The sequence below is a fragment of the Mycteria americana genome, chromosome 5 (assembly GCF_035582795.1).
Source record: "Mycteria americana isolate JAX WOST 10 ecotype Jacksonville Zoo and Gardens chromosome 5, USCA_MyAme_1.0, whole genome shotgun sequence".
NCBI lineage: Eukaryota > Metazoa > Chordata > Aves > Ciconiiformes > Ciconiidae > Mycteria > Mycteria americana.
The window spans coordinates 60854793-60880370 of record NC_134369.1 but is presented as its reverse complement, the minus strand read 5'-3'; the positions used below and the strand labels follow the sequence as shown (position 1 = coordinate 60880370).

Genomic DNA, 25578 nt, shown 5'->3' with positions numbered 1-25578 from the left:
TTTTAGGAGACTCACTCAACTCCCCAGCCCATGGGTCCCAGAGAAGCAATGGTGCCTTAGGAACTGACTTATGTTGAAAGCAGTAAAGCAGAGAGCAAATTCCGTTTGTTGAAAGAAATGTTTGCACTGGTTTATGTTGTCCTTTCTTTGTGGGAGAGCAGTCATAGTCAGAAGAGTCAGAAAGGACCATGAAAGGTGTCTGGTCTGTCCTCCTGAGCCAAAGCAGGAAAGTTGTACGTAAATCCTTCCAAACTTTATGGGACATCCCACAGCTATTATGGTCAATCCCCTCAGTACATCACTATCCCTGTGATTAAAATATTCCCCCTAACATTTTCCCTAAATCTTTTGGCTTCACTTTGAACCCATTATTTCCTATTCAATCCACACAGAACATGGAAAGTGGTTGATTTCCTTTCTCTTTACAGTTACGTCTTCCCTGCTTGGAGACAATTATCTTTACTCATTTCAGTCTTGTTTTTGCTAGGAAGTTTTCTGTCTCCCTTGGCATTCTGGTTGCCTTCCTCTGAACACTTCCTTTAGGGGTGGTGCTGAAAACAGGGCACAAAGCTAGTGACCACAATAAGAAAAATAAAAGGTGAAGCTTTGTTTAACAGGACCTGCACAGGTGATTACTCCTATCACCTAGATAGATGTAGATGTAATTAGAGCAGAAAATGCATGTTTTGTAACAAACAGAGCTCTACAAGTGTAGGACGTAGGAATTTTGCAGTTCTGCTCCCCCTCTCATCTCTCTCTCCCACTTCCTATCACCAACATTCACGAACAAAACTCTCCAGTATGTAGAGATGTATGTAGAGATATAAAGATGCAAACACAGAAATGCACAGGATCAGCTATGTTAGAATTCATATGCCACCCTGGCTCATGATGACCCAGGCTTTGGTCCCACTCAGTACAGTGCTGCCCTTAACAAGTCAGGAGTCAGCGCTCCAAGATACTGCAGTTACTTCTGACTGTCTCAGATACCATTTTATATTATCTGTTGACAAACAGGAGCTTTTTAAATGGCAACTGCTGTGGCTAAATACTTTAATGTAATGTCTGTAATTACAGTTACCAACGTCTGTAATATAGACACCCACATAAGTATACTGGCAATGTGCAGTCAGCAGTGCCATGTATTAGTTTAAGAGACACAAACTCCAGTCAGTCAATTAGATTGCATTTTCCTCTGGCTCCTCAGCCTCCACTCACTTACAATATTTACAGTTATGCTGTGGCTGGTTGGGGTCACACTGGAGTCGAGCTAGCTGGAAGTGAAGTGTCCAGAGGGTCAGTTGGACAAGCAGTGTGGCTTCACCTCACTCTTTTAACCTTTTGTAATTCTATGGCATCATATGATGCTGAACAACTGTAAAGAAAACACAGTTCATCAATCCATTCTCACAAGACAAAAGTGCTGCTGTGTCTCTGCATCATAAAGGGAACAAAAATACTGTGCGTATCTGTCTCTGTTTTAGCTGGTCAGATTGTCCAGGAGAGGCTTTCATCTTCATAGGAGGAGTTTGTACAGCTCCTAGCACCATGGATCCTCATCTCTGCTGATGGCTACAAGGACTATTTTAATATAAATAAGCACTTTAATCACATTAATTACATCACAGGTTCAAATCATCTGATTGAGGAAAAGCATAGCATACTAAACAATTCAAGCATACTGAACAATTTAAGTGGAGTCTTAGCTGTCATTTTAAGGCAGGAAGCCTCCTGTTTTCGATAGGCTTTTTCAGGTTTCACTGGATGGTTTGCCAAGCAACACAGAGAAGAGGTGCGGGTTCTTTTGGGACTGTTTTTTGAGAGGGACTATGCATTTCATGCTAGCTGAGAGTACTGGGTATGACAGAAATCAGCTTGACTCACCGAAACAGCCATTTAAGAGCAGACCCTCTAGTGGTATAAATCAACAAGGCTTGACTTCACTGGAGCTCTGCTAATTTACCCCTGTTGGGAATCTGACTCTGAGACTTTACAGAGTGAAAATGAATCTAAGGAAGCAAAACAAAGATCCCAAAATATTAGGAAATAAAACAGCTTGAGAATGCTATGTTTCCCCAAGCATGTGAAAGAGAAGCCTGTAGGTTATAGTTTCAATTTAATTTGTGGTTATTTGATACATGTTCATGCATACAGTATGTGCCACGGAGGACTTAAAGGCTTATCGTGAGAAAAATGCCTGAGATTTCTTTTTATCTTATTTCTGTTGGGGTTATTCCCCAGTCTCTTTCAGCCAAAATTTCAGTGAGGTTGGACCTTGCTAAGGATTTTTAAAAGACAAGTGCTGAAAAGATCTTCAACCATACAGACAGAAAAAGAAAAAAAGATGGAAGACCTAGCGTGTGCTGAAGGTCAGACAGAAGTTCAGGATAACTTAGACGTGGTCCAGTTATTAAAGGGATACTTTGCCTCATCTTTCAGTAAGAATGATAGTGAACATGGGAATAATTGTAGGATATCTGATTCAGAATGAGGAAGGTTTAACAGAAACTACCATATTTAAGGCAGGATCAAACTGAGCCTATTCACCCTGGTGATATCAGGAATCTGTGGTAATCCCCAGCCCAAAATCCTGATCAATAGACACATGAAGCGGCAAGCTCAGAAGCAAAGCTTTTCACTGTGTGCATTTGTTCAAGAGTTGTATTCTAACTGGTAAAGAGAAAATGTAACATGAAGTGGAGCAAAGGCTTCATGGTCAAGCAAGCTGAGCAATCCAGGATGCAGAGAAGTAGCATAAACCACAAAAGTTTTAGCAAAAGTAACCTTTTGTTAAGAGAACCAATTTCATACTCAAGGAACGTGTCCTAATCTATCTAGATTTGCATGTAGCAGTTCATAAAGTGCTCAGCTGAGAATTACTGTCTAAAATTGATATAATGGAGAGTAATTCAAGATTATTAACCTGAATTAAAACTATATTTAAAAAAAAAGTAGCATGTTAAGAAAGAAGTCTGTCAGGTTGGGGAGAGGTTATTGGAACTTTGGAAGAAGTTTTTGAACACATCTTGTTACAAATACTTGTTAGTGACTTTGAGTCAATAAATAGGTTTGCCTAAATGATAAAGTCATTTGGAGGTATTGACAACAATTAGGAAGCTTATATAAGAACTGTTTTATTTATAAGCAGAATAATGGAAACAGGATAAAATTTAACACAAAGCCATCCACATAAAGACTTCATGTTGTGGAGTTCATCATTTGGAGGCCGCAGAGAAACGGAGATCTAGGTGTGCTGTTAAGACTGTAAAACAGCTGTGAGCCTCCAATGTGACAGAACCACGGGAAATCCGAGACAAGCCTAAGATGCACCGCAGATATATTTTCTTTAGAGTCACTGAAGCATTCATATTATTATACAAGGTACTGCCAAGGTGTTTTGTACATGTTATACAGGTCTGATCACCCACTTTCAAATCAGATTCAGGTTAATTTGGAATAGATCCAGAGAAGGGATACTGAAATGACTGAGGGAAAGGAGTATAATCTTCTGAGAGCAGTCAAAGAATCATGTCTTGTTTTCCATCTCAAATAAGACATCTCTTCATAAATGCATATGGGGATTAAAAACAGGGTGGGAGTAATAAGCTTTAAACATAAAATTGGTACAATATCAAACCGAGATAAACTGGTCATACAAAATTTAACATGGTTAGAACCACCATCTGATTTCAATCAGTTTAGTAGTGTTTGGGAACACACAGGGGAAAAAAAAAAATCTAACTTTCAAGATGGAGCCCAGCAGTCTTATGGACATTGCATGACAGAGCAGTGGTGTTCTGGATATGCACATTCAGGTGTGGTGTGAAAATTTTGGATGTTGAATTTAGTCATCTGCTCTAGGAATTAAAAAGACAGTTTATCTATTTCTTTTCTGAGTTGGGTCCATTTATGCCATATCTTTGTTGTATGCAGTTAGTCCCAAACATCTGAGCTTCTATTTAAAACCTAATTTTGCTGTGGAGGATTTCTTCCTTCACCCTAAGAAGTGTCAGAAGTTGGTCCCCGATAGAGAGGGAATGCTGGGAAGGTGCAATGCTACTCTTGGTGGTGTTGAGAGATTTGGTATGTTTTACTCATGATTACTTACATCTAAACTGGTTGACAGACACTTTTCCTCAGGTCAGACATGCAAAACCCCCATAGCTTAATGAAACTCTCCCATTCTTTCTAGTATGTGTGATGTTCCTCTTTCCAGGGGAATATGTCCAATAGTCCCAAGAAGTTCCTTAGTATTGCAGGGATATAGGATGTTAGTCTTGACCTCTTCTGCCTTATTCCCTCAGTGTTAAGCCTCTTCACCTTTTATATATTAACTGTCTTCAGATGGTCTGAGTATAGTGGAGGTGTTTTATGGCCCGTGGTGTGGAGGTATGCTTGGAGGAGGTGCTTTCTGAACAAAATATCTATTACAGTGGCAACTGTGGAGAACTGGACTCAATTTTCTTTGTATCTCCATGGCAATTTCAGGCAAGAGTTTTAAAGAAAGATTCTTCTTCTTTTGTAAACATCTATTAGATACATTCAATACATGAAGCCAAATCAAATGCAGCCAGACACTTCCTCCAGCTCTATTACAGCTTCTATAGATTAAATTTTAGTCTTTCTTCAGGCATCACTTGAGTAGTACTTTAAAGCCTATACAAAGAAATCTCTAAAAATTGATTAAGCGTCTAATTAAAGATTGATCCTATCAAATTATGTAGTCTGTAAATTTTATTAAATCAAATCTTTTATTCTTGTACCCTATAGGAAAAAAAAGGAAAACAGCCACAGTGGTTCCTATCAATAAAACGTTAGTACAACTGTGAGCACAAAAGAAATGCTGAAGTGAAATAGTTGTGATTGAAAACATGCAGCAGTTTACAAATGTGCCAGAAGTCCAGATGACTTTAGTTGGGAGTGAACTCTCATTTACAGCTTTCCCAACCACAGAAATAAAAGCAACTCCCACAATAATAAACAAGTCAGAGTAATAACAGGCAGACTAAATGAGCAGCAGCAACTTTCTGCTACTCTTTCTTTTCTCATACATTTGGTAGCAACTAGCCAACACGCCAACCCAAAGTTCACTGAACTCAATGGGAAGACTGGTGACCACTGAGCCAGGCTCTGGGTCCTGTGCCTCCCTCTAAAATGAAACATCTCTTTCCAAGAAAACAAAAAATAAGGGGGGGGGGGGGGGGAAAGGTGTCGCCTTGGGAAGATGTAGAAGGATGAAAATTGACCTCAAGATCTTAGAGGAAGATCTTGAGGTCTCAAGATCTGAGAGGATCTGAGATCTCATGATTGCTTGTCCTTCAGAAAGTGATAATACAATAAAGGAAATAAAACATAAACACAGTATTTTACCGATGCAGTCACCATGTGAATTGAATAGAATGAGAGACTACCAGCATGACTTTTTATTTTATTTAAAAAGTTTTGGTTCAATGATCAACATGGTAGACACTGATCATATAACAAAAAAAAAAAATCAAAGAATTGGATCACTATATTAAGTTTTATGTATGTCAATTACTAAGAATATTCTGCCATTGTCTTGAGGTCGTTTGACTCATTAATCAAACATGGGGAGATAAAAAATTAGGGGATTACAGTATTTTTAATTTGCTCTGCTGACTCGAAAACAACTCAGAGGTTGTCATACTGTCTGAAAAACAGTAACCATATTCTAAAGGGAAAAAAGCCACAGTAAAATTTCCTGGGGTTTCCATTAACAGCATCCCTGCTTTCATTTAAGCCAGCAAATGACTTTGTTCTCAAAGAATATCAAAGAATATCAACTTGCAATCTAGAATAAGCAGGGGGGTGGGGGTAGGGGGGTGGGGTAATGATTAAAAAAAAAAAAAAAAGACAACTGATTTGCCTTTTGGATACCTGCTCCAAAATGGACTTTTAAATGCTCAGCACTTCCAGAAAAGGAGAGTCTTGACAGTTGTTCCATGTTTTACACTTGCTTTCTTCAAATACTTTGAAACAATTCAAGTTTCTACCAATACTCTTAGCCATTGCCTGAAAGTGCTTCCAGGCAAAGTTGGCACACCAAGTACTTCTGTAAAAACGAAAATCTTCAAACCTGTCTCAGTATTTTAAGTAGGAGACTGTGCATGGAAATGTAAGATATTAAATTACTGAGGCCAACCTTTTTGTTAGAAGCAAAAGTTGTTATTTTTAGGCTGATTAAATAAATTCTTTAGTCACACTGCATTGATATTGTCTAAAAGAAAGCCAGGTATTTAAATCACATCTGATATTTCTGTAACTAAAGGTAATTACTGATCTTAATTAAAAATATTTTATTAAAAAAAAAAAATCACACAGCTTCAATCACACTGCTCAGTTCAGGCATCAAGAAGCACTTGAAATGAATCAACCCACTAGCAAGCAGCAACTTATGAATGACATAACATAAAGGACCTTCTTATACCAACCTTTACTTCAGTCTTACTGCTTGAAATAGGTCCCACAAGACTTTCAGGACAAGATTGGTCCTAAAAGTGGCCAATTCAGAGCGGTTTAGAATACATTTTAAAATCAATTCAGTAGGATATTTCAGATAGGAGCCTTAATGGAGAGCAGTGGGAGGATGATGTAACCTCCAAACTTCCACAGGCTATATCAATGGCAGGGATCTGGCTAGGAAACAGCAATTTTGCCTTAGTAAAAATGTCACCTTGTGAAAACAGAGCTGTTTCAGAAAACCACAGACTTTTAAAATAGTTTTGAGTTGCTAAGGCTTTTTTGGGGGAAAAAGAGAAAAAAAAAAAAGAAGAAGAAGAAAAGGAAGAAGAAGAAAAAGAAAAGACGAAAAAAAAATTATGAAAGGACCTTCCTAAGGAACACAATTATCTGAAAAAATAAACTGCTTGGTATGAAAGCTACATTTCTATAGACACCCCTATCTTTGTTTTCACCATCTCAAGTTCCTATATGCTCATTTGACTCTCTAGCCTGAGAGCTAGGGCTTTCCCCTGAAAAACACGCAGGCTCTAGTCCTTTTGTGTGCTCCTATTTATTTACTAGAAGTGGATCCCCATCAATGAAGTAATGGAGCGTTGCAGTGCCACAGCCCAGAAAGGGCTCTGACCTGCGTCAGAGCATCCTCCTCGAGGGGGATTGAGCTGAACCCATTGCTCCCACATCAGAGAGGAGCCCTCTCTTTGCTGCACAGGCTGTCAGGGAAAGGCAGAGAACATCCCCAATGGTCCAAAGGAAAATTGGCCATGTTACACAAAACGAGCAGCTTTTGCAGTGAGGATGTAAAAAAAAAAAGCCCTACCATAAAAAAAAAAAAAAAAAAAAAGAAAAAAAGAAGGTGAATAGTTCATATGGAAGTAATTGCAGCTTGGTTTAGTCTTCTGGTTTGTTTTGGTGTCAGGCATTTGCTGTGCTTTTTTCCCCACTAATTTCCTGTCGGGACTGGCAGCCAATGACTCACCTGCATTCACAGATGAGTATAGCCAGAAAGCCAGCCTACAGCTCCTCTTCTCTACCCTGTGCTTTAATCACACAAAACAACCCCCACCCCGACCTCGTGAGTACAGCAATATTCAAAGCACTAGGCAAAAGCAAGGCCAGGCAGCTTCCCCTTATGTCTGTAGATATTGCCATAATAGAAGCACTGAAATCAGATATTCTAAGTACTCTGTCTTCATGGGTGACTCCCACAGTTCAAGGCAAAGCAATAATGAGTGCCCCTGAAGAAAACTATGTCCAGTCTCCCCCAAATGACAGGAACATGATGATTAGGGCAGTTTTTGAGTGTTCGTCTCCAGAAAACCAAACTGGCAAGCCCATGGGGCTGCCAGTAGCTTCCCATGCCCAGGGAGAAAGCCCCTGTGGTTCATTTTCTGGTCAGCAGTGTTTAAACTATTTCTTGCATACTATGGAATACGCATGGATTCAATGAATAGATGTAAGTTAGAGAAAGCAATTATGGGTCCCTAGGTTAGATTTTTAATCTCAAAATCTGGGATTTATCATGGGCAACCCTGTGCTTCCAACAGACATGCAGGGACCACGTAAGATGTGTATTACATCCGTTACTGGGAAGCTGTGGAGGGCTTTTCCTGCAGCTGGCTTCTTGCGTACCAAGTTATGGTGAATGTCTAAAATCCATAATGTATGTCATCAGAAATTATCATGCAAACACCAGCCTGACTGACAACTTATCTAATGGACAAATCAAAAGTAAATGAGAAGAAGGGAAGATGAGGAGTGACCCACTGAAGAACCAACAATTTGTCATTTGGGATGTTTTATTAGGCAGTTTGACAAATTTCCTGCTGCTTAACGGATTAAATTTACATTTCCCTATTTTTAATCTTTAATGCATTTCATACTCAAATATGATTGTTAGCCATTAATCAATAAGGTCTAAAGTGTTCATGATTAATGGGCAATGCCTTCGGTATAAATAAGAGATTCTGTGATGCTGGGATTTATCTGCCTCTAGAGATTGCAGGATTGCTCCGAGTGCTCATTCCTTAGTTACAATAAAGTGGGACCAGGAGGATTGATGAGATTCTGTGCCAGTGGTGTGATAAAGTGAAATGGAAGCAGCTATTAAGGATCTACACGAGATAATGATGAAAAAGAAAACAAAGGGTTGACAAGACTTTTGATATAAGTAGTGTCAGAGAGATTAATGAGTCTCCATGCTATAGATAAGTAGGGATTTACAGCATCTGTACGTTAAAAAGAAACCAGACAGATTAATGAAATTACCACCTTGGCTCTGCCGGGATGTAAAGATTCAGGGCTGCAGGAGTGCCGAGCCGCTGTCAAAGGGTTAATGGGAGCCTGGCTGCGGCGGCGGGCAGAGGGACCTGAGGAGTTAACGGAGTAGTAAGCTACAGCCTGGGTAAGTAGCAGCGAAAGGGTTAATGAAAAGCCTCCATGTATTGCGACGCTAATTGTCAAGATAGTGTATTACTTGAGGAAAGTAATTTGATTACTCGAAACTCCCACTAAGGAGGCAAGCTTGTGTCCCTTCCATCTGTCGGGCTCTGTGAAAGATGATGAATTGAACTCAAAATTCACGTGTGATGAAGTCACTGTCATTTCCCAGGCAGCAGAGCACTGCTGCCATGCCCACCGTGCGGAGGGTAGCACCGCATTTCAACTTTTCCTCTGAAACCCAGGAGGCACAGTAACCTGTTACTTGCTGCTGCTTGCTTTTTTTTTTTTCCTCCTCATTTTCTGCCTCAGCGCTACAACTGAGTCATTCTGTTGCCCATGGCTCGTGGGTATACAGTGCTCCTGCAGCGTGCTGCATTATTCCCCAGTTCATCTGTCAATGTTATTTTCGGCTAATGCAGATGTGGGGTTCGCTTACCGTCGCTTTGTAGACACTTGTCGAAAACCATTTGGAAAGCCTTAACTATGCATAAATCTGCAGAGTGAATGTTTTCTTTCATTCACTTGCTCCTATTATTTGATTTCTTGTAGGCCTCTGCGGCAGAGATGGAGAAAATAAGGTAAGTGAGACAGTTTATTTACATCTCATTATAGAGAAGAAATGTTCTCTTGCACAATGGACGATACAGGCTCTTGGAAAATATTTTGCTTAATACGATCAGAGTAAAATACTGGATTGCATGATGATGCAAGGGAAGCTGTGTTTTAGAGACAAAAGAAAAGGAATGTGGTTATTCTTGTAAATCTGTTTTGCAGGGAGGTCAATTCAGAAAGGGTGTTTTACACACAAACATGTTTTATTGCCAGATGCAGAGGATATTTGATTATATAAATGTTGTAGTCACTTGTCCATTTACTGCAAGAGCCTGCCATTCCATTTAATGAGGAAAGTGGATCAATAATTCATGAAAAAGCTGAAGAAAATATAGGCTTGACTTCAAAGCATCTAATTACTGTGGTTTGTTTCAATATTATGCTGTAACATTGGTGTTCGATTTTTGTTTTATATTGTATACCAGCCAGATAAATCTTGTCTCCTCTGTGTTTAAAATGTTGTCATACTGTACCAGTTTCTCAGCACATCTCTCTGCTTTAAGCAAAAGGAGATGGCTTTTATAAACATAAGTTTTCCATCTCATGTCCAAGTGCAAGTCTGCTTTGGGGGATACTGCTTTTGTGTATGTCGTTAAGAAAGAAAAAGAAAGAAGAAAGCATTCTAGCCCTTTTTAAAAAATAAATTAAAAAAATCAAATTCTGTCTATTAATAAAATCCCCAGGTATTATCAAAGTGATACATAAAAGCTGAACTTTTGACTAGCCTTTAAATACTTTATGGATCTTATTTTAATAAGCCAAAACACTGGCCATGCTCTTATTTGGTTTTATTGGACAAGCCCAAATTTCTTTTCCGAACCTGGTGACTCAGTTTGGTTAGTGATAACTATTGTCCAAGCACAACTTTTTAGATTCTTTAAGTTTGGAATGGCTATCCTGAGTTATTAGAAATGTAGAAAAGTTCTAAAATTCTGGAAATAACGGGAAGAAGTGGCAAATGTGAAAGAACAGAGATTTGACCGAGTGTTTAATGAATTCTGGGCTGCAAACAAAATCCTGGTTTTTATTTGAGAAGAAGGAGAAGGTTAAGTCTCTTATAGTGGACTTGAAGATGCATGTCCAAAAGTTTCTAATATAATTTATAAAGAGCATCAGTTGTACGTTTTTTGTAGTGTCTCATGACAAAGTATTACAACTTTTGAGCTGAAAGAAAAACCCTGCGCAAGGTATTATGGTTTTGCACATATATAAGCACTATAATGTTAAAGCCGTGAGTTTTTCCTGAGTAACAACTGAGAAAGCACCTCAGTATGTGGTCCTGCATTCACTAAAAAGTCCAAACAAGATGCACTTATTGTATATGCACACTCATGTCATGAATTACTCTCTCAGAAGATGCAAGCAAATATATATTTACATGTTTGCTTGGTAAGCATGTGTGCACAAATGCAATACAATACTTGTAATACTTTCCTGAGCATGCCTTGGCCTCTGCTTTTAGTCGACAGGTTCTTACCACATTTGCAATAACAGGCTGCAGAGCCCAAGAGAATGAGCTCAGGAATGTATTGAAAAAGATAGAATTTGCTATGACAAGAGTAAATAACCATAAAGCTCCATTTTCCTAGCACCCTAGTTTTGCAGCTGTCAGGCATGCAGCACTCCTTACCTCAGTACTGCTTGAGCACTATATAGATGGAAAAGCCCATACTGCCCCGCTGAAGGAAGTGGGAGTTTAGTTAGCTATTAACTCCAACAAAAGAAGGGTCAGGCTGTGTCAGGAGTTTGTTAATGAAGTTTTCTGTTTACAATTCTTGCGAGTAAAAGTTGCCTCTGACTGGACGTTTGTCCCCATCACCCAAGCTGGTGCAAGGCCAGCGCAAGGGCTCCCTGCGCTCCCGAGCGGAGCAGCCAGGCTGGGGGAGCTCCGGCAGGACCCAGCGCAGAAGTTGCGCTGCTCCATCCGGAACTTTTCCAGGCTCCCTGTCTATAGTCATCATCTTGGATGCTAACTGACAGAATCCTCAGCAGTTTAAGGAAACAGTAATCAGTTCTGGAGTCATTATTTTTAATACCTGGTGAACCCACAGACCTAAGAGAATTAGATTTTTCCTAAATCTATCCAAGTCTGGCACTCAGGTAAAAAACAGACTACCTTGTCTTTTAAGCACAGTGACTTCAGAGAGGCCATGAAGAGAGAGAGCCTGAAACCAGGGGAAGGAAAAAAGAAACAAGAGGGAAAAGGGCAGGCCAGGAGGAAAGAGGTATTTTCTGTTACGTGTAGAAACTAGTGTAACATCACAGGAGAAGCCGTTCCCACGTGATACTTGAATATGTTCTGCCCTATCCCCTGGGCCCAGCTCCTTCCCCCCTCTCTTTTTGCAGCCAGCTGAGGACGTGCCATCCCGTATCAGCTAGGAGGGAGCTGGCCCTAGGACTAGAGGGTGAGCCCACACCAGCTGTGGAGCTGGGGCGCACAGAGGGTACAAGGCTCCTGCAAAAGAGGAAGGAGAAGGAGGAGGTCTGGAATTAGCAAAAAGGCAACAAACCAAAGCCTTGTTGGAGGAACAGGAGAAGAGGAGCAAGGTGGATACCCGCAGGACAACCTATGCAGCCGGGTTGAAAACCCTCAGGGTTAGAGAAATCCAGGTATGCATTCCACAGTGCACTTCAAGATAAGAAAGTCTTTTAAATATGAAGAACAGGTGCAGATAACCACGCTTTTCAGAGGAGCTGCTCCACACTGACAGTCCCTGGGAGTCCACAGGGCCAAACATTATAAAAAGGCAGCTCTTGGAAGTCTTTGGGTGAGCTTTGTACATTCTCCAGCCCAGTGCATCTGGGGCACCCCCAAGGCCTGGGGTGGCCAGGCCCATTCAGACAGAGGAGCAAATGCAGGAGCACACAAAATTGATCCACTGATGACCTGTGCTTTATTCAGCCCCAAATTCACTGAGCCAGGGCAGCACAAGCAATGGTGCAGCGAACTAATACACCCCTCAGTGTTACATTCCCTCACTCAGAATCTGGCTGGAAAGATGCAATTCATCTCACGTAACGCAGTAATAATTCCCCTTGCAGACCAAGGAGCTGCTGTGACCTGCAATGTCACATCCTGTCGTTTTCAGCAGGGGCTTGCAGTGACAGCATTACAAGTGGAAGGAGCAGTAGGAAGCAGAGGTGGGAGGTTATCAGTATTTAGCCTGACACAGGGACGACTTCCTCTAGAAGTGGAAACATGCTATTTTGTGCTAAAACTTCGACTAGAAGAATCAGTTACTGCAATGAAGTCTTCACACTGTGAACAATTCTTAGCAGTACATAGTGTTTATAACATCTCAAGGTACCAATATCTTAGGCAGGAAGTAAGGCTAACTACTAATCACAAACCTCTTGAGGATCTGCACTTATGTAGGTTGGCTGTGTATGGTTATACAGTCACTTTAAACATTAATTACTTCTGACTACAACCTTTTAAATACAGTTTTTTGGATCTGGTTCTTTTTCATGTCTATAAACAAGGACTTAAAATCTTAGTTATGTAAAGTAAATTTCAAATATACCTATACAAATATACCTATATCTTATTTTGACTCTTAGCAGTGTGCTATCTTTGGTGCATATATTCAAGAGAAGCACATGCCTTCCAGGTCTGAGGCCTTGCAGATCTGTGGTGGCTGGCACACAAAATTGCGAGTACCCTGGAAACTGCTCCTTTAAGCCAGATTGAATCCATAGCACAGCTAGATGTGCAAACGAAAGACCAGTTCCACTGCAGCTCCCGTACAAACTCCTGGTAGCTTTTTCTTTGCTTCCTTTTAATCCTGCTTGAAATACAGGTTATAACATTTAACCTTTCAAGTGAAAATGTTGTAAGGTTTGGCATAAGAGACCTCCAGATATATTTTTGTACACAGATATTGACCAGATTCTTAGTGTTTCTTACACTGACAAGTATCTCACTCCACAGGAAATGCCAGTTAAGGTGATAGATATTGTTCAATACAAGCTTTTTTTTTTTTAAATACACTCCTAAAATTTCAGTGACAATTCAGAAACTCTATAAATCAATATTCTTGTTTCTAAGCTTTCAAGATCCACAATAGGCTGAACTGTGTATCTAAAAGTACATAAAACAGGACACATCGTCACCGCCATCAACTGCCAGGCTCACATAATTAGTGCCTGTAAGGAGGCTGACTTTCTACTTTGCAATGTAACCATGGTATTCCCCAACTGAGGATTACTTTGTTTTGGTAGCATCGGTAGTGGCACTTTACTAATCATCCAGGGATCTCTGATAAAAGTGGTCTATGTCTCAAGGAACCTGGGAGGCAACTTCTTCCTTTCATTGTAGTCCTTGTTTCAGAGCATATGAAGACGAAGTGATTTGTTTTGCACACACAGCTGGTAGTAAGTCAGCAGCTCTATCCAAGTCTCTTGAATTTTCAGACTTGGACTTTTCTCAAGCACGTTTGAGTTCATCTGCGGTAAGGAAGGCATATCAGTCTCTTCAAAAGGAACATCAGAGGCATATGCAGTCCTAGGGAAAAGCTGCTGTGGTAGTTTAGTGAAAATGTGAATACCTTCCTAAATGCCCACTAGATCATGCTGCCTTCCTTGCACTTGGTATAAATTTAGCCCTCTTCATATGCTAATGAACACTGCAATTTCCTGCCATCCCCACCTTGTCCTTGTTCCTTCTCTCAGCCTGTATCTACATTAATTTTACCATAGTTACTTGAACACAAGGAGAGCATTTTTTTTCCAGAAAGTTAACCAACAAACATGGTTTATTTTACCCTAGGTCTTGTCTTCACATCCACAGCTGGTGTGCTAGGAGCCACTGCCTTGTACAGAGGCACAGTGCCACAGGACAGCAGCAGGGCTGTGCAAGCAGCAGCTCCAGCATCTGCTCAGCAGTGTCTGCAGGCTCTAGCTGATGCTGGGACTTGAAACCCCAGCTGAGGACACAGGCAAAGAGACGGCACAAGGCGAGCTCAGAAGAAACAGAGCACAGGGAAATGCTGGCATGAAAGGGCCATGAGTTTGGGGTCATTAGATGTTATGGTAGAAAAGTCACCTACTGGGTCAATATTGGGTCCATTTGAAAGAGGGAAGAAGAAAAGGAAGGCAGCTGCCTACTTATATTCAAACAGGTAAAGCAGGTTTTCATTTTTCTCTGCTTTGCAAGATGTTTTCATCTCCCAGGCAGTCCCAGCAGCCGTGACAGCCCTGCAGTGCTGTTTTCAGCACATCTGGTTTGTTCACACTGCCATCCAAGATGTGACTGCAGCACAGCTAAACCACACGTCTCTCCCCACCAGAGACTACATTCAGCTTTAAGTTTGGTGGTTGTCAACCATAGCAATGGGAGCAATGTACACACAAGGATATATTCACAGCCCCCAGGGGAGCTGTAGCCCTAGAACTGGGATCAGTTGGGGCACACAGCCATGCCGATCTGCCTATACTAGCACCTTTGAGAATTTTATTAATGCTACCAGGGGCACAGTATGCTTGTGTAGCTTATACTGAAGTCCATCCCATTTCATCTCCACTATTACTATTACCTGTGCTAGTCAGTCAAATCAGCACTACTTAGCTGAGGCAGGGGGGTTAATGTTACGTTGTCCTACAGCCCTGTGCCCTGAACTGCTGTCTGCTGCTTGGTAGAATGATCTAAAAAGCAGTGATGCTGGTATGGAAGGAATCATCTCCAGTCACCTGCTGTAATAAGGGTTGTGTTATAATGTCTTTTAGCTCTAGGTAAATATTGAGTGGAGTAAAAGTGTCCAGCAAACAAGAAACGTGACAGGAACAGAGGGCAGAATAGATTCAAGTTGAATGAAACCAGGTATAGCTGTGTAAAGTGGCCTGCAGGGACAAGTGGGAGCTGAGCAAACATCTGAAGAGACCAAGGAAGTAGGTAGGAGGAGATGAGCCATGCCATCAACCAGGAGCTGCAGTGAGTCATAGGGAAGAGGCTGGACCTACGTGATACCAAGCTTACAAATAATGCTTTGCCTACCCCTTTCTTGCAAGGCAAAGTGCATCACTGAGCAATACTATAAGCCGCTCAGGAAAACAAGGAGGGGGCATTTTGGACAAATATTTAAGGAAAAAAAAAAAAGAAAGGTCCATTTCTTATGATGTTTGTGATTAGTTCAAAAACTTTGTAGCACAGGGAGTAGAGCTTCCAGAACAGGGGTTTTTTTGTTGGATTTTTTTTTTCCTCAAAGATGCAATGATGCTTGATGGTCAGAAAATTCAAAGGTGGGGAAATTGGATGCTCTCTGCATCCCCTATATTGCTAACAGCAACTTCAGTTTACATAAGTGCTCTGACCAAAGCTATCGGGGGATGCGTGCTGCACAGTGAAAGCAGCGAGTTACAAAGCAAACAGTGGCAGTGACTGCAGCAGTAACAAAACCACCGTATAAGCTGAAGAGTATAAGAGGTTCCAAGCTGCAAACCCCAGATGGTTCAAGGGCAGTATAGTTTGTGAACCACACTTGAGTGTGCTCTGTGGTGAAATCAAGTACAATTTGAATGCTTGCTACCGCTACAACAGACAGACTGATGAAAGGAAGGAGATAACTTGTCTGCAACACTTTATTACAGGCTTTTGCAATTGCCAGCTCCACTGCTACTGGCATGGTTTAGGCAATTTAATTTACCAATCAATTCTTGATTTACACACAAGTGACTTTAGAATGCATTCAAATAAAAACTCTGTATCACCACATTTGATTCAATGTTCTTTAAAAGTCAAAAGCATCTGAAATATATCAAAACTAGGAAGCTTTTCACATTAAAAAAATGGAAGGGGCTGAATCATCTTAATGTTTTAGTGATGACCTAGAGCCAGCTTAGCATGAAGTACAATGTGCTGAAAAATAGGCAGTAGATAGTGAGCTATAATCATGGTTTTTGGAATTCATGAATACAAGGTTTGTATAATTTACAGAGCCCTTGAACAGGAGGATAGCAGGATCATAAATGCCTGTAGCTCCTTGCTAGGTTTCTCTCATGTGTGTGACAATCCTACTGCTCATGTGAACTGCAGAACTCTTGTTATTCAACTCTTCCAGGAGTAACAAGATCCACCTCATTGAACAGTGCGCAGAGTCACTGCTCATGGCTTGGTTTCTAGTACTGTTTATACTGGGATAAAAAGGGCCTCCATGTCACATGCAGTTATATTGCCTCTTAGAGCATGACTTTCTTCACACATGCGTTTGCAAAGCTCTCAAAAGCATTGAGAAATCTAGCTTTCATCCTGAACTTGCCCAGCTGTCACCATGTCAGCAAAACCATAACTGAGAAGCTATGTGCGAGAGAACATACACACGCTTCATGCAGCAGACTTGCATCTAGGAGGGCAAGTGATATTTGACAGGAATATTGTGGCATAGAGGCAACAAAGCAGTAGTTGACTGACTTACGAGACATACTAGGACATCATAACTACCCAAATACCATTTCAGCTACTCAGAGCGAAATGCAAACTTTGACCACCACATCTTGATTTTGCTCATCTTTAAAAGGAGGAGGAGGAAGAGGGTGTCCTAGAAGAAAAGAGGAGCTTCAAATTCTTTCTAGAAGCCACTCAGCTCTTCAGGGAGTCCCTGCTGTGCTACAAAGACCCTCATGTTCACAAGAAGCTCTCATGACTCAACAGCTCCAGATTGCTGCCCTCTGTTCAACAAGACCAAGTTTCATATCCATGTCAGAGCAAAGGGCCTTAACTTTGAAGTTTCCATACAAGTCAGGTCAAACAAATGAGCTCATTTTATGTTTCTGTTAGCTTTAACTGTCGTTTGACAAGAGGATCAGCTTAAGGAGCTGCTCTATTTTTAAGGCATTCCAAGAGCTATACTGGAATTCCCAGCAATGAATGGCAACTTAATCTTTTCCCTTGCCACCCCCCAAGAGCTCGCTCTTGCAGTAGGCAATTTGAAGAAATAAGCAATCAGCACTCCTCTTTTCTGTGTGTTTCTGTTTAAAAAGTGTTAAATCTTTGTGCTGCCATTTAACTCAGGGATGCTGGCTTAACCAAGATACTGCACAAATTAACATAGTTTTCAATGCTTTGCCTCTGCAGAGTAGTCTACAGATAGAAATTGTCTATATATCTGTATAATTGGTCTTACTGCCAAGAAGTCCTACAGATGTAGGTGCTTGAAATGACATTTAAGTAGCACTAAATGCATGGCAAATGACTTTGCACACGCGTATTTAACTAAGTTTGTAACTGCTAGGTCACTTGCCCTTTGAGATGTTATTTCCTCTTGGTATGAATCCTATCTCTATCCTGTAAAAAGGAAGTAGTATTTCAGGGAGTTAATCAGAAACAGTCCAGACTGACATGTACCAAATATATTCCAAGATTTAATGCGGATCCATGAGTGGATGAAAAATAAATGTTTTGCAGCTCTACCCAATATTCTTAACAACTCAGTGGGGAACTAGTAATAAAGTACACTCATGAACAGAGGCACATCCTTCATAATGGGGAAAGTGCTGCTTTCTATAGGGAAATAAAGATTTTTAGACTGCATACAAACAATCTATAGCACTGAAACAGTTCTATTTGAATTCAGAATAAATTGTATGCTTAGTTTTGACTCTCAGCTTGTGAATAGCAATGATGCTTTTATTTTTTTTTTGTATTTGCATTCCTATTTAGATTGATGAGAGACCAACAATTAAAGAGTAAAAGATCAAGCGAGTCAAATACTCTGGAGGCTGGCTAAAAATGAGAAACCCAGCAAACTAGCCCAAAGCAATGCAAGTAGAATGGTGAAAGACAGAGCAGCAACGATATTTAAGTCAATTACTTGGAAAACAAAAGCATAGCTCAACACAGAGGAAAATTTGATTGTCCTAGTCAAAAAAACAGAGCAGTCCTATGCCTTTCCAGTGCTGAATTCATAGACAGGCTCTTGCAAAAAGGGGTGCATGACAAGCCTGGCTTATTTTTGTCCAAATCTGCACAGCAGCTGGCCCTAGTACCCCCACTCTGCCGTCTTCTTGCAGCCTTGCACAGTGCCAGGCAGAGCCACACAGGGAAGGGCCTGGTTTCTCAAGCCACATGAGCAGCGCGACCCTGCCAAATCTGAGCCTCAACGGTTCCACTTCATTTCTGACCCCTCACAAGCCTTCAGGAAGAGCAAAATCTTCCTGGCTTATCCCTGTCCTTACTGTACCAATGCCACCAAGTGCAATGGGCATGAGAGGCAAGATTGCGAGTAGATTTTCAGCCCACGCTTTGAAATGTCATCTAGGATAGCCCAGTTAATGCCAGCCTTTGCTCTGGAGCCCCTAGATATCTGGCAAGCTTGTGTGTGGGGAGGGCCATGGGTAAAGAGGGCTGATAGAAAGTCCCATCATTCACTTTGCTCCCATTTTGCCACTTGTGGAAGGCAAAGCAGCACCCTTGCCCTGCAGCTGGAACTGCTGTGGTAGGTGCCAGACACCCCTTGCTAAAAGTGACTTCCCAGTTGTGGAGTCTCCTGAAGCATGTTTTCATGTTTCTTTGGTCCTGTTTTATTTCTTCACAAGATGCCATCAGTTTGTGTCTTATCTTTATATCAAATGTTCTTTATTAAACTCTTTCACTACTGGGCGAACCAAGAGCAGGAAGGCTCTAGGAGATACACAGTCCTCCCCAGTCCCAGGTGAAGGAAGGGTCAAATTCAAGAGTCTTGGCTTTTCCATGAGGAAGGTTAATTAGCCCCTTTTATAACTCAAAGGGTAGCTGTGGCAACAGAGCATATGGGCAGGAGAGGGAAGAAATGAGTCACGGGTAGAGAAGACTGACATGAGTTTCTTTGGGCCAAATTTAGCTGACCTATACTGTTTGGTAACAAAGCAACTTCCCCCCTCCGCCCCCCTTCCCTCCTTCTCAATCTACAAGAGAAATCGCAACCTAAAAGTCATGAAAATTTTTTTCTGAGAAATTAAAAGTACATGAAATTATAGCACTAAACAGGTAGTCCGCTAACAAATGTCAGTTTAGAGGAGTAAAGCTGTCTTGCCTACTGCATATGATGCAAAAAGTTCTAGGTAACAGGTAACTTCTGACAACAGGAACATTTTTTTTTTTCTCCACCTTGACAAAGCTGCTGATGCAGATTTTTTACAGTAACTGTAGGCTTCAACTTGCTTTCCTTTAGCTGTGTTATGCTTTCTAATTTGACAAAGTCTCAGTAGATTCAGTTACTAGAACTGACGGGTTGCACATGCTGTGAATTTCTGGAGGGTTTTCTTTACAAACCAGGACTAAATATCATCTAAATGTAAAAGAAAAAACCTCCGAGAGAGATGTCCCATTAATTCCAGCACACAGTGCACTTTGGAGCCATTTGAGAGAAACAATGCTAATCTAGCCAGTTTTGCTTAATATACTTTGCTTTGAAGAACATTTGTTCTCGTGTAAAAGCTTTTTTTTTTTTTTTTTTTTAAATGCAGTGATAACCTTCCCATGGTCCACTGTGGAAAGCAACTTTTATTATAACCTAGGAACATGTAGCAAGTAAGCAACAACAGCTACATGTTACTTGGATTCAAGGAACATGGAAGGTCTCAGTTACAGTTTTGATAATAAAATTCTAATGAATGCTTTGTTGGCAATACAATGGGGACTGGACTTCTCTACTGTGGCTTTGCAGTTGCTTTGCGCTCTCATCTCCATCCCCTGAAGAGCTCTCCAAATCCTATTGCACAGCAAAAACAAAGTTTACCAGGATTTTCATCTTAAGGTTCCTTTAGCAGTGAACTACTAATTATCATGGCACACAGAGCAGACAGTTCTGATTAAATTACCAGCCTGGATTTGTAGACCGTCCCATCTCCTTATTCATCATGTCTATATACACAACATTGGGAAAGCATCTTAAGATATAAATAGGCATAGATATGGTTGCATGCTGAATTCTAAGTAACTGAATGAATCCATTACTGCATCCTTGGAGGACTCCAATTTTTTCCCAGAACTACAACTCCTTTTGAGTGTTATCTACCTCATTATGCATAGATTAGTTACATTACGTATTGGTTTGCACAGACTACACAGAAGCTGAAAACAGTCAACTACAGTTTTGCAGAGAGATTAACGGAATCAGAAAGAGACTCAAGAAAGCAACATATTCTTTTATCTAAAAGGCAGTACTATTTATACTTTTTTTACATTCATGTGAAGAACAAAGCACTCACATGATACTCCTGTCACTCATATCTAGTGTTGCCTGCTACTAGTCTGCATTAATTGGAACCATAGCTGGCGTATACCTGCAGCATGGATTCATGGCACAAAGCTACTAAATTATTTAAGGTTTTCCAAATCCACTTAGAACTTGTTTCCTTATACATTTGCTATGAGCCACTGAACTGGAGACTAGTTAACTACAACTTTCATAATGGCAGAAGGCATTCTTATTAACAGCAGAATCAGTAAAATCAACAAAAACTGTTATCCCTTTACTAGTGGCAGCTCTTTTGCAGAAAGCTATTAGTTGCATTTTCTATTCTTACCCTGACTATTTTCTTCAGCACTAGAAATTAGGGCATTGGCTTGCAGAGTCATGCCCTGATTGCCAAAATTATGGGCAATTATGCAATGGAAAGAGGAAGTATAACAGGTCAGAGATTGTACATCTGCTTGAAATGCAGGTGGTGAAGGTGCTGCCATTACCGAGTTGAAGACATAGACTGAGGTCTAAAGCTTTGAAGGATCTGACAGTCTTGCTCTACAGACATGGGTTACAGCCACAGCCATTCAGATTCTCTCTGAAGCACTGTCAAGGCTCAAAGGATTCTTTTTTTTTTCTCCTCCTCCCCTTTTTGAGCACTGTGTAAGTCACAAACTTCCATCTCCTTAGGGGAACACTTACCACCCTTTCTAGAGTAATGAAGAGTTTCAGCTAGAAGCTGGCAATCTTTCATGGGCAATGTGCCAGACTGTATTTTTGTTCCTAATTTAGAGCTCAAACATATTGGTAGACAACATTGAGAAGCTGGGAGCCGCTGCATCTCACAGATGCTTCTCTCAAGATGCTGTGGATCCCAAATCCCAGCCCTGTGCTGACCCTGTCAGACTTGCAGAAATCCCCTGATATCTGCAAACCACTGGGAGCCCCTTAGAAGGAAAGTTTTATAATTGTGCAGAATACTGCTTTTTTTCCACTGCCCTGACTCACTCATTCTGCATCATTTGACATTTTAACATATTGCCATATTAACCACCAAAAGTCTGATCTGTGAGCATGATTTCAAACTTGTATTTACAAGAGTAGAGATGCAGCGGCATATGGACCACCAGCTGGTGAGAAGTAGGAATGGTACTTTGTGGAGTTTGAGTCACTAAGTGAATTTAAAAAAAAAAAAAGACCATCTTCTGTACAGTCAAAAAGTTAGAGATAAAAGTTTGGCTTCTTAGAACTGGAGCTGTTTGAAAGGACAACTGCAACAAGGCGAGTACCCAGAAAGCACAAAATCTGGAGGCAATAAATAAACTAGAAACTATGTTGTTTATTATAAGAGGTATATGCAAACAAGCTGTTTCCTGCTAAGGCTGTAAGAAATAGTACCACAGAGGGAGTGATGTGAGACAGAAAAAAGAAGAGAGATGACAGTCTGTTCCTCTTAAACAGAAGGAATAAAAATCATTTTGAGAGCAAGGGTGACAGTGGGGGAAGTGTCTTTTTATTGAGGTCATAACCACCTACACTCAAATTCAGAAGTCTCCAGCCTTTTTCCCCACCTCTCCCTAGCCTTGTGTCTTTTCCTCAGGTGTTTGCCACCCCTTCACCTTCTGGAAGGATTCTCCTTGTGCTCCATCAGCAGCTTCACCCCTTCCCATCCCCAAATGGTGACTTAGGTCTGCAGAATGTCAGCTCCAGACATTTCCCACTCCAGCAACTTTTGGGAGATTAATTGCTAATTTAAGCTAGCAAAGCCCGAGTCCTCCCAGGAAGTAGTTCATTCTCTCTCATCCTGGTTTCTACCCTCGGACTGTTGTTTTTCACCACTGTTACTCCAGGAACAGTTGAAAACTCCCTGCCTAAGTTCATGCAACTCTAACAAAGATTCATTTTTGTCTAACCTCAGAGACTGAGGTACACTGTTCTCCTGAACACCAGTCTGTTTTATCAACCTTTTCACTTTACCTATTTCCCTAGAAGCCCAGGTGAGGAGAAACCCAGGATTTTAGAGGACAGTTCTGTGGTCTCAGTCCGCAGCGCTGCCAACTGCTGCTCTGCCCCCCCGCGCTCCCTTGCCAGCCCTGCTTGGTCAGGAGCGGTTCTCCTGTGGCTGTCTCAGAGAGATGCAAGAAGAGGGAGTCTCCTGCAGCTCCATCGATGCAGCTGCTAAGCACAAACTGTCTTTCAATAATTGGGATCTTTCTGGAGAAAGTAGTAAACAGAAAAAAAAAATATTTGGCAAGGCGAAAGATTTATAGATAAACATTTTTTGTAATGGGGGAGGAAGATATAGAAGGAAAGGCCTGTTCCTTCAAAAAATAGAATATTGTCTGGGGACTATTAAATAACAATATAACTAATTACCAAGATAATTATCTTCATGCTGGAGCACCAAACAGCTGAAATACAGAAGCTGCTGAGAGCACTTACTATAGTAAATTACTGAAATGCTTCTCATGGTTTATTCTGCTGAATTAGGGTACTAAAAGAAGTGTGCCACATTATTTCTCTATTGACTCTTCCACATGTGATTATTTATTATTAGATTCATAAGTATGAATCAGACAGGAAGGTCAAGTTACTAATGATTCTGGAGCCTCGTCAGCTGTATAACATTATCTGCACTTTAAAGGTAGATACATTGTTTACCTGCATAATGAGAGTAATGCAAGTAATCATTAAAGTACTTGAATATCAGTCATGTAAAAAAAAAACCACTAGATCAGCATGCAAAGCATGAAAATTGTAAATGTTGTACTGCATTTGTAATGTAAAGGAAATAAAGCATGGTTTTTTTGCCTATCCTTCCTTGAACAAAGAGCAGAAGCATAGGGGGGAGAGAGAGAGAGAAACATGGAATCATTACTTTCTGCCTCTGCACTGTGTAGGTTTGTTTGGCCAACAAAGGAACATTTGCACTTCTAGATGTCAACCAAGTCTCAGAAACCCTCTGTGGCTCCTGCAAACATTATTGCCTTCTTAAAGGAGACCGAGAATGGTTATGTGACTTCTCCAAGTTCTTTGAGAGGCTTCTGTCAAAGCCAGGGGAGTGCCTGCAAGTTATTTGCCTTAAGACAAAGAGGGCAGAGAACATAAAGCAAGAGAATAAAGGTCTTGCTCCAGGAGCAGAATAACCATTCCTGAAATGAGTAGTTTCATTCAGCCAAGAAGCAGGGACAAGTTCCAAAGCAGAACATCCCTCAGCCAAATCCAAACTCTCATGGCATTGCTTGCTTCTTCCCTGTTTCACAAAATTATTTCAAAACTAATTTGTGACTGTTTTCTCCCCATCACTATTTCCTCTCCACAGCATGGTAGCATAGACATCTTGTGAGGGAGGATCCAGATACTCAGACTTGTCCTTGACTTGTCCCCAAGTATAAATAATCCCCACAAAACCAGTGCTACTCATTGCATATATATGGGCTCTTAATATCACTTAGGGTTACTGGATAAGCATCACTGCATACATTCATGCAAGCAAAGTACTACTAGCAGTAGTTCTAAGAGCTAAATCCATCACCAGTGTGAGCAGACTCAACTGCATTCATATCAAAATTGTTACTACAGTTTCTACAGGTAACATCTTTGATTTATTCTGATGTTTTCCTGTGCATTAAAAAAAAAAAGTCAACCAATAAGGACTAAAAAACATAGTACGAGATGAAGGCAATTAACATTAGTTCAGTTTCAATAGCAGGTTCCCCCCCCGCCACCTTTCTGACATCTCTCCGCTTCAGAGAGAGAAGCCCAACTCTAACTACTATTTCTATGCCCTTTTCAGCTTGTGGTAATTGCCGTTGTGTAGCATCACAGTATTGGGGCCTCTGCCCTATCCTTCTCCCCATTCTGTGCAGGCAGCAGCAGGAGAATTTTCTTTTGATTTATTCTTCTAATAGCTTCAGTGATGTCAGAATATTAGAGCTGCCTATTATCTAAAGATTTCTTTGCAAATCCACATTAAATGAAAATGTAACTTTTCAGTCATTAATGCGCTGAAATAAGTTGTGGTTAAGGGAGGAGATGGATGGTTTGGAAGCTTATCCATTACATTTAAAAAGCAAATATCAGTGGCAGAACCTAGGTGAAACAGGCAGCAGGAGAAATCAAAAGACAGATTGAGATATCAAAGAGACTTTCAGATCATTTTCTTCTTGCACAGACCAGTAGAGGAGGCATTTAGAGGTATGTAACAAAGCAAAGAGAGTCTTCTGCCACGTGGGAAAACCCGAGACATTTTCGCTGCCCAGTCACTGATGGTAAGGCATGCTGTGCCCAGGCAGGAGGAGCAGGTGGACAGCAGCAGCTGTTGGCCAAAAGCTGCTGATGCTGTAGGGTACACCACACAGACTCCTCCTTACAGGTCTGAAAGGCAAAGGTTAAATAAACCAAGAGGGCTGTTTAGTAAGAGGGAACTTTGTACCCAAGCTACATCTTTGCAGGAAAAGCCTTGAAACAGACAAGTTTGAGAAATTTACCTTACCTCTCAAAAGCAACCAAAATACAAATAGATACTGCAAACATCTCTGAGAGGATCCAAAATTTGAATGACTGTATGGATTTGACCTTTAACATTTTCAGGCCTCAGTTTTCATCTGTAAAATGGGGATCATGGAGAGCTCTTTCTCGGCCTAAAAGGACAACATGAATTAAGCATATAGAAAACCATGAGGCACCTCCATAAAGTGGTTATCTAATTCAAATTAGCAGTTGCAGGTAGGACATGGGAGTTTATTGATTAGTACTACACCAGAGGAAGATTCAGATCTGCAGAACAGTCATTGCATGAGTTGTTAATATTTGCTACTTGATGCTACATCATTAAAAGCTCATGAGTTACTTCAGTCTTCATTAGATAAATATGGTATTGCAGTAC

At 40.8% G+C, this 25578-nt stretch overlaps 1 protein-coding gene across 3 annotated transcripts in view; it reads left to right on the top strand.

The window, feature by feature from the left end:
• The first annotated feature begins 9076 nt into the window (after positions 1 to 9076).
• Positions 9077 to 25578, top strand: part of BEGAIN (brain enriched guanylate kinase associated) — a 118025-nt gene continuing 101523 nt past the window's right edge. For all 3 annotated transcript variants that reach the window (XM_075503588.1, XM_075503585.1, XM_075503590.1), the window contains exon 1: positions 9077 to 9500. In XM_075503588.1, coding sequence (XP_075359703.1) covers positions 9487 to 9500 — 14 coding nt within the window. In that variant the 5' untranslated portion in view covers positions 9077 to 9486. The remainder of the gene's footprint in view (positions 9501 to 25578) is intronic.